Genomic DNA, 15,563 nt, shown 5'->3' on the forward strand with positions numbered 1-15,563 from the left:
ATCACGTCCGCGCTTTCACTATAAATTGAAACTCGCTGGGCAGTCTAGCTACCCTTGTTGATTGATCAACACAGCCAGAAGAATGAATAGCAGAATAGTGAAACTGTTAGAACTCCAGATGCACCTGGAATATGCCAGGCGCATAGTAAACGAACTATCAGCGGAGGCTATCATAGAAGAAGCAAGAATGAAAAAAGAAGAGGAGGAGAGAAGAGAGAGGGAAGAAGAGGAAAAGAAAAGAGAAGAGAGGATGTCGTTCAATATTCCCGAGACAGAGGATTGGGGTGTTGAAGCGAATCATCCTCCCTCTGCGCTCCCCAGAAGAAAGGTGAAAGAAGACTGGGGAAGAAGATGCGTGTGTGGCGCCAGGCCAGGAAGGTGCAACCATTAGATAGGTGCATCAGGAGTTCAAAAAAACAGCCCTTTTAAGGGCTACCCAATACTCTAGAAAAGAAATAACTATCGATTTGCCAATGTGTGTAGGTAGAGTAGTGTGAATATAAACACTAACTCTTTATGAATAGTGGAAGTGTGTGTGTTTGTGTGTTTGTGTTTGTAAATGCTGAAGTAAGTTTGTGTTGGTGTTTGTAAATGCTGAAGTAAGTTTGTGTGAATAGTAGATTAAGGGTTCATTTATTGATTCTTAGTGTATGTAGAGAGTATAGTTAGGGTTATATTATATGAAATGAGAAAGTAGGGGGATGTTTTCCTTCACGTCCGCGCGTTGTTGGGTCATGATCTAGGTAAGATCGATTTTATGTTTTAGGGGGATGTTTTCCTTCACGTACGCGCTTTCACTATAAGAACCCACAGTGTTCGTCGTTCAAACCATTCTGCAAAGAATAAAAAGAAGATGGCGTCAAACCAAATGGACAAAATACAAACCTTGCAAGACGTTTTAGACAACTTAGGAATAATGGAACAGATGCTAATAAGACTGGTTGAAGACCATTATTCCTATAGTCCCCATCGTGTAAAGATGGAAATTAATAACTTAAGAAAAGCAAAGGACAAGATTAGTGGTGTCATGAAAGAGATAAAGGAGGAGAAGGAGGATGAAGAGGAAAGAATAAGAATACGCAAATGGAACGAAAAAATTGAAAAAGAAGAAGAAAATGAAAAGAGGAAGAAAGATGAGGAGGAAGAGAAGAAGAAAGAAGAGGAGAAGAAGAAAAAAAGAAAGGGAAGAAGAGTGTAGGAGATAAAATAAGAACTTGGTGGAGAAAAAGAAGAAATTAGAAGAAGAAGAAGAAAACCCAAAGGCCCTTTTCAGGGCCCCATATATCTCGAAAAGAGATAGCCTTTCAATTGCCTACCCCTTTTTTTTTAAATTTAAATTTAAATTTTTAAATTTAAAAAATTTAAAAAAAAAAAAAAAAATCCCATGTTCAATTTCCCTTGACGCTAAACCGACCCACGATTTTTTCTCCATGTTAATTTCCCTTGACGTTAATCAGACCCACGATTTTTCTCCATGTTAATTTCCCTTGACGCTAATCCTACCCACGATTTTTCTCCATGTTAAATTTCCCTTGACGCTAAAGTGACCCAAGGGTGTTTTTAATGCTAATTCCCATTGACGCTAATCCTACCCCCTATACTACTGGTATCATTTAGCATGGACTCTAACAATAATAACTATTTTGTCTTTGATGTTCAAACCATACAATTTCAAATTATTTATCCTAATGTACTGGGCGTTTACAATGATATGAATGTGTGCATTTTGAGCCATCTGTCTTCTCCTTGTAGTTCAGTCTTATGCGCTATTTATTTGCTTTGTTAACCATTTTCTTATTTCCTCATTTGCCTTATGTGCCTGTTAGAGACTTCAAAACTGTCCATTTCTTGGATAAGATATTTTCAACACAATGCTTTATTCCTGTAATTACATGTATTATTTTCTCAATCAGGTTCAGCACGGCATTTTCAAACTTATTCTTCCTTACCATATCCACTGGTGTATGGTTCATTTCTTTCAGCTAGTTAAGTATTTCAGATTCTCAGGTGGTATCATCCGATTGAGGCATTTTGTTGGTTAAAAAATAGAGCCACTGTCTCGTAATAGACGTCTTTTCAGGTCCACACATTTCATATCGGTTATCCACGATAGGAACATTCATGACATATTTTTTGCACTACAACTCTCTTGTGAACATGTTAATTAAAGTATAAGAATATCTGGTATGTTGGAGTTTTTCGTGAATATCCGCAGTGCCTTCAGTACTCAGGATTTAAAAATGGTAAAAGCAAGAAACAAATTGACTTCTTGAATTATTTCAGCCAGTTGAGAGCCAATTCCATCAACAGACTCTTGTTGTGGTTTTGCAATTACTGACATTTTCTGAATCAAGAGAGAGGTGTTATTTCCACGGCATGGGTCTTATTGTTGTCAGAAACGAGGTTGTATTTTTCCACAGAAGTCGTATTGTTCATTACATGTTTAAATTTGTGGCTTGCAAGAGGTATGAAATCGATACAAATTCATACACTGTTAAAATAGTGTATAAACAGTAATATGTCTATTAGATATAATAAAATGAATTGTTGGTTGCTTTCAACACAGACCACTGTTGATATCTTAATATCAAATGCCTCAGACAATCAAAATGTGTTGCCCCACCACTGTTGTGTGGTTATCCTGTTACCCCTGTTCATCCATCCATCCATCCATCCATCTAGCTTTGCATATTGCTCAACCTTCACGCATACTCTTGTCACATTTGCATTCCTTTAACACATTTCTAGCTCCTATTTTTATGCACATGATATGGCCCTTTTCTTGAGATTACACACTCAGCTTTGAATATGAATTGTTTAAAGGATAAGAAATCATCTCTGCATTTTTATATCCAACCGTTAGAATTATTTATATTTTTTATCCCTGCCCCCTCCCCCCATAACAACATTCTTTATTATTGATTGCCTTCGGTCCAACTTTTACAACTTTTAAAAAATCTTTTGCAGCTGTAACAGTTTCGAAAATACGCCATGGATACATCTCAATGATAATACACCCTTCAATCCTGGATCTTACTACAAGTTATTGACACTTGCGCAGGTAATGGATTATGCTTAATTATCATGACTTAACCTTAAAAAAGATTGCTTGCATATTATAATACTTTGTTTCCTACTGTCTCATAGAAATTGAGTAACTTATGTTTATTGCTTCGAAAGTACAGTACTCTTGTATTAGACAGCTGTCCATGCAAGTCATTCAGAGTTTATCACCTTATAGTGAGACTTCTTATTGTGAAATAAGTCAGGCCCGGCCCGATGATGTGCGGGGCCCAAGGCAACATGCGTGGCCCCAATGCAGCAAGCGATGGTCTGGGCCCCAAGCCAAACAAATGCATTGCAGAGTTATTTACTGAAAGCGCGGGGCCCAAGGCGGTTGTCTTGTTCGCCTTGCCCTAGGGTCGGGCCTTGATATAGTAATCTCAGACTATTATGCTGTAATTTTAGAGACTGTATTGTAATGAAGTACAGTATGCCCTCAAAATGCCTTCTATTGGAGCCACAGATTATACCACTTTATGGTGATGCTGTCTTACAATGAATTATGATGCTCCCTTCTTAGTATGTTGTCGATGTGATCCATAGAGTATTCCACCTATAGTGAGAGAGTATTCCAACTATAGTGAGACTTATCTCTCTCTCTCTTTCTCTCTCTCTCTCTCTCTCTCTCTCTCTCTCACTCTATATATATATATATATATATATATATATATATATAAAATTGTACTCCTACATGTATAATGGGATCCATGAATATATATATATATATATATATATATATATATATATATATATATATATATAAAATTGTACTCCTACATGTATAATGGGATCCATGAATATATATATATATATATATATATATATATATATATATATATATATATATATACCATTTGAACATTTTAAGAGGAATGGTGTAAAAAAAATCCAACCCAAAATGAGACCATACTATGTTAGTACAACTTTGACAATTTTCCTACTACCCTGAAAATCCATACAGAACTAGATAAGAAAATTTTACTTTCATAAAATCTTATGATGCCATATTATTGCTTTTAAAAATTGGTGTTTGTACATGATGTTTGTCTTTAGCCCTTGACCCATGACTATATAATTCTTCTTAATAATACCTTATAAATAATATTTGAAAAAGTGAACTGCATCTTTGCATTTGAATCACTACCTGCTTTTTCTATGGTTTTATAGTCGGAAGACTGAAAATAGGACGCTTGTTGTGTCAGGGGCTTAACAGTTACCTGTATTATAAAGTAGTAGTTCGTTGTTGTTGTTGTAGGGTTTAACGCCATTTTTCAGCACACGATAGGCTATACATGGCGGCCAGTATTAATGGTGGAGGAAGAACCCGGGAAAATCCCGGAAAGAACCACCGATCCACGAGAAGCTACTGGCAAGATTTCTCACATACCCACATTGGCTGAATCCGAGACTCGAACCCACGCAGACAGAGGTGAGATGGCAGTGATCCGAAACGGTGAGCGCTTTCGACCACTCGGTCACACGGGCCCTCTAGTAGATCGTTGTTGCATATAATATAACTGAGTATTAAAAACGAGTGGTACAACTAAAATCAGTGTTTTCAGAAATGAGGGATATCCCAAGCAAAACGATGTTTGCTCTATCAGAGAAAGACGTATACAAATTGTGCCTTACTACAAATATGTGGGTCTATTTTCACCCCGAAGTGGGTTTGGGCAAAGGCAACAGATATTTGTGGCTCAGGCAAAGAAAACAACTACAAGGATTTTGAATTATCCAAACAAATGGCTGTTTTTGTATACAGGATTTTTTTTGTAAATTGTATACTGTGATAAAATGAATTGCTTCATATGGGTCAGAACTTTTCATTAAAATAATCTAGTAGAGGACCTAACATGGTGTAATTCAGTTTTGTAAACAGAATTGGCGTGTTTCTAATACTACCAATATTGTGAATGTATGCTGGGTGTGTAAGATACACACTTTGTGTGTCAGGTTTTTATATAATGTATTAATAAATACTGGCTGAATGTTGTGAGAATAATCGCTACGCACATCAATGTTACTTAATGTTGAAAAGATTAAATGTAAGCAACACCTCTGCTACCAAATTTCATTTCAGTTATAGTTATGTCTGCCTAAATCAAGATGTAAGAGGCGAGAAACATTTTATTTTTATCACTATTTTCACAAAGATTTGTGAATTAAGCTTTCCAAAACTGGCGAAGTGATATTAATAATTCACATAAATGTGCATTTTATAGTACTTTAAGACTGAACTAAAACATGAAAAATGTGCATCATGGGAAGTATCATATTTTGTGTGGAAGTCATTTGCTAAATTCCGGTGCTCATCGCATGTGATGAATATAGAGCTCATCGCATGTGATGAATACAGAGCTCATCGCATGTGATGAATATAGAGCTCATCGCATGTGATGAATACAGAGCTCATCGCATGTGATGAATACAGAGCTCATCGCATGTGATGAATATAGAGCTCATCGCATGTGATGAATACAGAGCTCATCGCATGTGATGAATATAGAGCTCATCGCATGTGATGAATATAGAGCTCATCGCATGTGATGAATATAGAGCTCATCGCATGTGATGAATATAGAGCTCATCGCATGTGATGAATACAGAGCTCATCGCATGTGATGAATATAGAGATACGTAGGCATATTAGGATTGAGAGAAATAACAGGTACTGTGAATCATGCTGCAACGAGAATGTTTATTAAGCAGAAACTGAATTCCATTTCGTTTATGATTTTAAGATCAGTTAAGAAAGAGAAACTTTAATGATTTTTTTTTATGCAGCTGTTAAAATATGTATATCCCTCATGGGTCATAATAATATATTAAGTTTAAGAAATATGTCTTACTAGATCAATTAAATTTTTGGTCTTTGATAGCTTATACGAATGGCGAACGATACACTAAGTGCTAGCAACGCCTTTATAATATGGGTGCAAGTTAGCAAGAGAGCTTTGAACAATTAAGAATGGGTGCCTTGCTGGCTGAATAATGACAATGGGAAGACAAAATGGGTTTACAGTTTAATGTTTTAACACTCGTTTTATAATTTGAATGGGAATAATTGTCAATAAAATGCATTTTCAAATGACGTTTCTCACTTTTCTGTGTAATTTATCTTTATTGTTAAGATAACCAACCACTGAAAGGTTTCAATACACTGTAGCAGCAGAGAGGGTGAACAGACCACTTAAGGGAGTGGTCACCCTGTGTTTGACCAAAAAAAAATAGTGACCACTCATAGAGGTCAATACCACGTCTACGATTATTGTTTGTCCCAAACAGAATTGTAGACGCCCCCTCTCTGCTGCTCCCCTTCTGCTGATATTAATTAAATTATTATGTTATAATAAAATGATACATCCAGAATCTCATACTGCAAGAACAGCTCGAGAACGATTAGAAGCAATTAAAAAATTTCTTCCTGTCAGAGACTCATTTAGAAAAAATCTACAAGCGCAGCAAGAAGCACAAGTTGAGTATGAAGAAGAAACTAAAAAACTATTTAAACCCGTCACTGCAGCTACTGAGAAAGTTACAACTGTCATCAAAGAAGATCTTCTTCCGGTATCAGAAAAAATAGCAAGAAGAACTAAACAGGCAAAGAAGATTTTACGAGACCTTCCAACTGACATAGCTGCAGCTCAACCTCCACCTGTTGGTGAGGAAATACTTGAAAGTATTGGAGAACTTCGTACTGAAGTCGCCGATGTGAGAAAAAAACTTGCATCTAAATCCAAATCAGCAGGAGAAAACTTAAAATTAATTGCAAGATTTAACGAAGGAGTTGTTAATACTATTAGACATACTGAAAGAGAGAAATTACCTGAGATGATATTGGATAATATATCTGATAAATCTAATTTTTTAAACCCCCTTAATGAAAACACAAGTGATGATAATTTCATTAAATGGATATATCGCGTATATTACAACAAAAAACAAGCTAAAGGTTCAGAGTTCAAAAGACTTAATGAAGAAGTAAAAAGACTTTACAGAGAGAGACCGAAACAACCAGAACAGGGAGGGCTCTCCCAGTATCAGCTTCCTCCACCTCTGCAACAAATAGAACAACAGCAATCTTCTTCGCCGCAGCAAAGGTTGAAGTCGGAAATTAAAAGGGCTAAAGAGTCACTTAAATCACCCTCCTTGAAGAAAATTTCTTCACCTTTACGTAAAATTTCTGCACCGGATATAACATTTACACCGATAGATTCACCACCTGGATTTCGAGGAAGTGACTCACCCCCGGCCACCACTGAAGTACTTACTCCGGTAATGCAACCACCAGTATTTAAAACACCTCAAGATGAACCTAAAACAGGATCTGGTTTATGTCCTGATAATATCATCAATGACGTGTCACGGTTAGAAGTTCTCATAGGAGGAAAACGTGCCGGAAATAATTCACCAGAAATAATTAATGAAGCAGCTGATATTTGTCGGCGACTATTTCAAGGTGGTATCATGGATATCGGCGTTTACCGAGAACTTATCGATGAACTTGTTGATGACTAGTTGTTAGATAAATGGTAAATAAAATAAGATGATTGTGCATGATAATCATCGCAAACCTGCACAGGTCAGAGCGGTAAACTCACGATCACCAATCTATAGTGTTATTTACGGAAATGGACTTGGTGATGTTATTCAGGGATTATTTACAAGGATAGCTCCAAAAGTAGCACCTGTAGCAAAACAATTATCGATGAAGGCTATTGATATTGTTCGTGCTAAAGCTCCTGGTGCAATTGTCAATGTTGCTGGTAAGGCGTTCTCGGCGATCAAGGAAAGACTAGCACGATTATTGCGACGAAAACAACAACCATCAGTGAAACTGGCAAGTACTGAGGTGATGCCTGCAGATGTCAGTAAAATAATAAATCAGGCTGCAAATCAAAAACTAGCAGCGTTAGCAGATCAAGGACTCGGTGAATCTGGAAATAATATCTCAAGCTTGATATCCGGAAGTGGAACTTTCCGAGGTGGAATTTCCCGAAAGCGGTAATCAACGTGTTAGACGAAAAATATTTATAATAAAATGTTCAAGCGCGTATCCGACACAGCATTTGACATGGAAGCACCCGTCCTTAAGGATGAATCGGTACGTGATTATCAATTTTATTCCTATGACGCAAAACAACCAGATCAACGTGGAAGAATTGAACTACAAGTTCATGACACAAGTAGATACTTTTTACCCGCTGATGCCTTTCTTGAGGTAGAAGGTACAATTATAAAAACGGATAATACTAATTACTTAGATCCAGTAAAAATTGGTTTTGTCAACAACGGGATCATGGCATTATTTAGTGGCGCCACATATATGATTGATGGAAAAAATATTGAATCAATTCAGAATGATGTCGACGTTGCTACAACAATAATAGGATTAGCAAGATATTCTGATGATTATACAAGATCAGCAGGTCCCACAATGATGTTTGTGAAAGATAACTCCAATAACCCTGAAAGTGATCCGTATAATATAAGACGACCAAGAAATTTTGCCAATACGGGTGATGCTGACGTGTGGCCAGTGGTTCATGATTCTAGCGAAAATTTCAACTTGGGATTTGCAGCACGTAGAAATATGTTGCTAGGAGGCAATAGAGGTTTTTCATGTACAATTCCACTATCGCATATTTTTGGATTTTGCAGGAATGTTAAAAAGGTTATTTTTGGAGCTAGACACACGGTTGTTCTTGTAAGAAAGAACGATGATAATGATGCTCTGTGGAGACCCGCTGGTGATGCTGGTAAAGTAATATTATCGAAACTTTCACTGTGGATGCCGGTAATGACTCCAAGGATCGCAGAAGAACAAAAATTGATTTCTTTCATGGATGCAGGTGGTAAATCCTTGTTGTCATGGTTAACAACAAGCACGGATAGCATGCAAACTAACGTTAACGGTCAGTTTACATGGCATATAGCATCACAACAGGGTGTTTCTGCACCACGACATATTTTTATTGCTTTTCAGGGAACTAATCGTTTAAACTCACAAATTCACTCTCATATGATATTTGACCAACTAGGTCTCACAAATATTTCCTTACGGATAAACGGACAACAAGAACCAACAGAGAATATACAACTAAATTACGCACAAAATCATATAGGACGTGCATATCATCGTTTGATGTCATTTATGGGACGTGATCAAAATGTTGATACTGGGTTGCAAATATCACAACTAGATTTTAAAAACTTGTACCCGATTTATTATTTTTCATTAGAACATCTTGATCTATCAAAACAATCTGTAGTTGATATACATCTCAAAGCAACATTAAATACCGGTGGTATTGATTACAGAGCGATCGCGGTCATACTTAGCGACAAAGCCATGTTACTTGAAGGTGGTAGTGGTCGAATGAGAGTTGTTGATGCACCAGTGGAAAATCTTTAATTATTCAGAAAAAATATTATTTATATAAAAAATGTCGTACAGTCATGTTAATGTTACTCTGACTCCCGGTCAGGTAAAAAAGCTTCAATCAAAAACCGCCAACAAATGCGGAACTAAAATGTCACTAAAACGAGATCATATTAGTGGTGGTCCAAACAAATTATCGTTGACAAATAATCAGATTAAACATTTCAATAAAGCTCTGGAATCAAAAACTGGAGTTCAATTCCATCTCTCCCCGAGCGCCATCAAAGACATGTTTAAAACCGGTGGTATATTTCCACTTCTCGCGGCCATTCCGGCATTAATAGCTGCAGCTGATCCAGCCGTAGCAAAAGCAGCCGCGTTAGGTGCTGTTGGAACAGCTGCTGGAATGGCACTAAAGAAAGCAACAGGGCGAGGATACAAAAAAAAGGACGCGGCTTAAGATTGCTAGGATCTCGTTGGGGGAGAGGCCTAAGGCTTCCAGGATCACTTCGTTAGACGTTCCAGCATCAAATTTTGATTTACTTGATGCTGCTAAAAAATTAAAAATATCTGCCTTTAGAGGTGTTTTTATGCGAGATCAATTACCGAAACAACCAAACAAACTAGAAACAGGTATTATTAATCTCGATGAACGTTCTGGACCTGGTACTCATTGGGTATCATACGCGGTTGATCCACGTGGAATCATTTATTTTGATTCGTACGGGTTAGCTCCACCTGTTGAATTTATCAAGTATGTCGCACCACTTCACGCAACAACCAGAGTTTGGTATTCAACGCTACCCACATAAACAATGACAGATCCGCCAATATGCGGCCGTGAAGTAATTAATGTACTCGACGCTATATCAAAATCATCCAGGCCGCCACATAAAGTCGTGCACGATTATACAAGCAACCGATTTGTTGCGCGTAAGGCGTTTTAAACAACGGGTCTTATTATAATGGTTGACATCTACGGAAGATCTTCTACTAGTAAGAAAATAAAATCCGACGTTGATCTGTCGAAGTATGCGACTAAGGATGACCTCGCTGATATTATGAACCTGGCTGGAGTTGACCCAGATGAAGTTGTTATTTTTCAAGATCGATATGGTAAACTAAAAACCAGCAATATCAAATGGAATGATATAGTCCGGCGAGTACTCGGTGCAGTTACAGATAGTGGTAGGATCAGAGATTCAAGTATGTCACTTAAAACCATCAGAGATGAAATTGCAAAAAGTGTTGCTAATCGCGTGAGAAACACCGGTGACACAATGACAGGTGAACTTAGCATGAACGGGAACAAAATAGTAGCTGTAACAGCTCCAAAATCTGACAACGACGTCGCAAACAAACTATACGTCGACGACGTGGATGGAAAACTATCCACGCTGCGGGCCGATTATGATGTTCACGTAACCGGTTTTATAAGACTTCGAAGAAATTTTCAGAAAACCGATGATGCCATAAATAAATTCTTTGGAACTCCTCCCGTCATTGACATGAAACTCGTTGATATCAAAAGTAACCTAGACACGATCAAACAAACACAGCAAGACATCGTAGCGGGAATTCCTGAGATTATCAATAAAACCAATTTGATTAAAATTCCAGCTGGAATAACTCCCGGGCATATCACAAACATCGTATGCACGGTATCATCGGGATTTGCAACATGGTCGCAGCAAAATAATACTATCAAATATACCGCAACAGTCACTGGCGTGTACAGGCTGTCTGTGTTTAGTGCTGCAAAATTTGAAATATTTACAACGTTTCCATGGCGTCATTCCACCGACAGGTTTTCCGGGGTTGTATCTGTTGTATTAAATAGCGCAAACGAAGAAATATTTATTCTGGAAGCAGCTGATAAGAAATTAACCGCAACATCTTACTGGTGGTGTTTGGAATTTGTAGCTGAAACACCTCAATTGGTTACTGCATAAAAATATATATGGACGGTGCACAATACAGATACAATCAAGCGCGTGAATGGCAGGCGGCGCTAAAAGATCAAGTTGATCAATATACAGTAAAAGTAAAAAAATATCGACGACGATTGGTTATCGTTGATGTGATTGTTTATTCAGTATCCGCTGTTGTTGCTGGAAACGGTGTAATATTATCAGCGTTGACAACGATGGCACCAGTAGCTGTAACTATTTGTATTTCAGCAGCAACAACTATTGCAGGTGTGCTTAATATCATCGCAAAAAAAATATGTACTTGCACGAACGAAAAATTATCCGATTACACAATAAAATTACATACAGCGACGGTAGCATACTCGAAATTATCCTCGTTGTTATCAGCGAGTCTCAGTGATGGAATTATATCTGATTTCGAATTTTCAATGATAACCAAAATATACGACGAAGGTATCGGTATTAAAGATACAAGTATCAATAATGACAGAATTACTCCAGCAAATCGTGACCAACACAACTCCGCCAAAGATAACGATGATCTCGGTAAGTTGAATTAATCCTGAATTTAGTGTTAATTTTCCTACTGCAATTCCAGTAAAAGAAATAGCACTAGCACAATTACGAGTATATTACAGCTGGCCAAATATCAGATCAAAATCATTTAATGGCACACCAGCAAATAATTCGCTTGTATTTGCTAACAAGAACAAACCCGATGGAACACCTGACTGGGTTGTTGTTGGAATACCAACTGGCAGTTATGAGGTCGAACAAATCAGTGAGGAATTTGCGCGTAGAATAAAATCAATAACAGGAAAAGAAGCAAAAATATCAATTAATGTTCATGAACCCACCCTGTCCTCGACGATTGAAATAAACTCGCTTGATTATGCCGTTGATATTCTTCAGTCCACGATAAGATCCGTACTAGGATGGCCTGAAATTCCCCCGGTGTATGAAGGACCACTAGAACCGAAAAAATCTGATTATGTCACAGATATACAATCATGTCATGAAATTAATCCATCATACGGGGGAAAACTACCTATTTTAAAAAATAAATCAATGCTTAGCCATTTTATCTTTCACGATGATATTGAGGCATGGATTTTTATAAATCAGGGGGAAACAGGAAATGTTTTTGGTCTTCATCGAGGTGATATTATTGAATATTTTCAGGAAATCAATCAAGAATGTAAAAAACAACTAGATCAACTAAATCAATATTTTAACGAACATATTTTTGACATATCAGCGTCATCACGTGAAAAAATCATCACGCGTGTGGAAATATTAAATCAGCTTATATCAGATATGGAATATTTTAATAACCGAATAGTTCAAGCGATGGTTAGTTTAAAATCATTTACACATTTTGATGCATATAAATGGTTAGAAAAATATAAATTAACAGAAGCAGATGTACCAGATTTTAAATTTCCCGGGTATAGTGTAACCGAGTTAAGAAAATCTGTCAATGATGTCATTGATGAGTTTTTTCCTAAAATACTCGATGCATGGAGAAAACTAGCACCATATCCAACCGTTCTTAGATATGATAATGATCCACATGGCGGCGGGAGACACGTATCTCCGGGAATCGTTAATATAACACCGACGGTCGCGGTCAATCTGGTTTGTGACGTAATCGATGGCAGCTATCAAATAGATCTCGGAAGATCAAATCAAGCTCAACAAGGATACATCCTGTACACGTTCACACCACAAGTTCCCCCTGGAAGTTTAATCGTGCAAGAACCAACTAATCCTGTGTATTTGCGGTGTCACAATAATATGTTAACACGAATCAATTTTAAACTCACAGACCACCTTAATCGCTTAATTGACATACGTGGAGAAGAACTTGTGATAAATCTGTATGTAAAGTCGTAAGACTTTTATCGTAGATCTTTGATTTTAAAGATCCAGTAATGTACCAGCACGTGAGGGTTTTATACACTTGAAAACGCGCGTTTTCACTAAACAGAACAATTTAGTCATTGATGAACACGGAAACGAGGATTTCTTATTAACACAAGAACAGTTAGATGAACTCCGTCGAGATCATTTGTAACGGAGATCAGGCGCACTCCTGCATCAAAGTCGAATAAATATATCTGATGAGGTAATTCATCTTTTTTAAAATGTTTTATTTTTTTTCTGAAAATTTGATCATTTTCACATAAATAAGAATCTTCGATTCTAAGTACCAACTCACCCATCAAAATTGCAAATTGCATAAATCTGAGTACCAACTCACCCATCAGAGTTATAAATAAATAATAATTCAGAAATAAAATAATAATTCAGAAATAAATAATCTGTAAAATTAAGAAATTTGTACAATTTTATGCTTTTGATGGGGTAAATGGTAGTCAAAATTAAGAAATTTGTACAACTTTATGTTTTTGATGGGGTAAATGGTACTCAAATTAAGAAATTTGTACAATTTTATGCTTTTGATGGGGCAAATGGTAGTCAAAATTAAGAAATTTGTACAATTTTGTTAAATTTCAGTAAAAAAAACAAATTAATTCAGTAAATAAATAAATTAATTCAGTAAATAAATAAATTAATTCAGTAAATAAATAATTTGTAAAATTAAGAAATTTGTACAATTTTGTAAATTTGATGGGGTAAATGGTAGTCAAAATTAAGAAATTTGTACAATTTTGTTGTATTTTGTGAAATAATTAAGAAATTCTTCATTTTGATGGGGTAAATGGTAGTCAAAATTAAGAAATTTGTACAATTTTGTAAATTTGATGGGGTAAATGGTAGTCAAAATTAAGAAATTTGCACAATTTTGTTAAATTTCAGTAAAAAAAAACAAATTAATTCAGTAAATAAATAAATTAATTCAGAAATAAATAATAAATATGAGTACCAACTCACCCATCAAAATTGCAAATTGCATGAATCTAAGTACCAACTAACCCATCAAATTCAGAATAATATTTCTGATCAAAGATCTCAGTCATCTTCATCGGAATTACTACTTTGGATCGTTTCACCAGTAACGAAGTTACTCTCTGACATAATTTTTCTTAATAGTCTTATGCGAGTACTAATCGTTTTCTTTGCCTCATACTCGTGGGATAATAACGATTTAATTCTTTCTACGGCGGCAGAGAGAGGAACGAACTCCTTCACATGATCATCTTCTACGGTAGCTAGCGACTGAAACATTGCCGCCTGAATCCGTTTCATGAGCCTGTATTCAGATGATAGTGTGTGTGTCCCCTGGGTTTTACGTTCTTGTAAAATCTCAAAGTCAGAAACTATTTTTTCAGGATTAAGTTCATCAGATATATTAGTTCCATCTTTTTTCAATTTTTTAATAGCAACAATTACATCATTGATATTTTCATGGTTCATTATATAATATATAAATCTTTAAAATAAAAAAAAATATCCCTAGAACCCCTATCGAGTCTTTAGCGAGTTCGTCGGGATGTTTCAAGGACAGCACAACCAAGAACTCGTAGCTTGCCACCGCAATCTACCAAGTTCATTAGGCAAATATTCCCTCTACGAGAGCCCCTAACCCGCCAAACAACGGTCTAGAAGGCCCAAGAGGGAGGACGGCACAGTCCTCATTAAACTCGTAGCTTGCCACCGCAATCTACCAAGTTTAGAGGATATACACATAACATATAACTAACTAAGGACGGCACAATCCTCATTAAACTCGTAGCTTGCTACCGCAATCTACCAAGTTTAGAGGATATACACATAACATATATGCAATGAAATGGTTATATACAATGAATGAAGAGCCCCTATCGAGTGTATTAGCGAGCTCAGATTATGAATGAAGAGCCCCTATCGAGTGTATTAGCGAGCTTAGATTATGCATGGACGGCACAAACATATAACCTAACTAAGGACAGTACAAACATATACGCTCAGCAAAAATCCCACCCACAATAATTAATCCAGTGGGTGATACGAAAATATGTATCAACCACAAGTCAATATTGTGATTGAATTTTGCTGAGCGGGGGTTTTGCGGTTCCCCCATTATTATAAAAATCGCAATTATGCGCACACCACCGACAAATTGTCAGCCATGGGGATTCGATCCTGGACCGCGAGCGTCACAGTCCAATACCATACTAATTGAGCTATCAAACCTTGTTACGAACATATATTTCAGAAGTTAATATATAGTTAAGCTATAT

At 36.6% G+C, this 15,563-nt stretch overlaps 1 protein-coding gene across 1 annotated transcript in view; it reads left to right on the forward strand.

Annotated features, from left to right (window-relative positions):
• LOC149808551 (transmembrane protein 179-like) overlaps positions 1 to 15,563 on the forward strand; it is a 127,222-nt gene that overhangs the window by 84,640 nt on the left and 27,019 nt on the right. The window contains exon 4 of the mRNA XM_089971190.1: positions 2,968 to 3,061. Coding sequence (XP_089827316.1) covers positions 2,968 to 3,061 — 94 coding nt within the window. The remainder of the gene's footprint in view (positions 1 to 2,967; positions 3,062 to 15,563) is intronic.

This window comes from Sinohyriopsis cumingii, chromosome 1, assembly GCF_028554795.1.
Source record: "Sinohyriopsis cumingii isolate HCF-2022 chromosome 1, ASM2855479v2, whole genome shotgun sequence".
Taxonomy (NCBI): Eukaryota; Metazoa; Mollusca; class Bivalvia; order Unionida; family Unionidae; genus Sinohyriopsis; species Sinohyriopsis cumingii.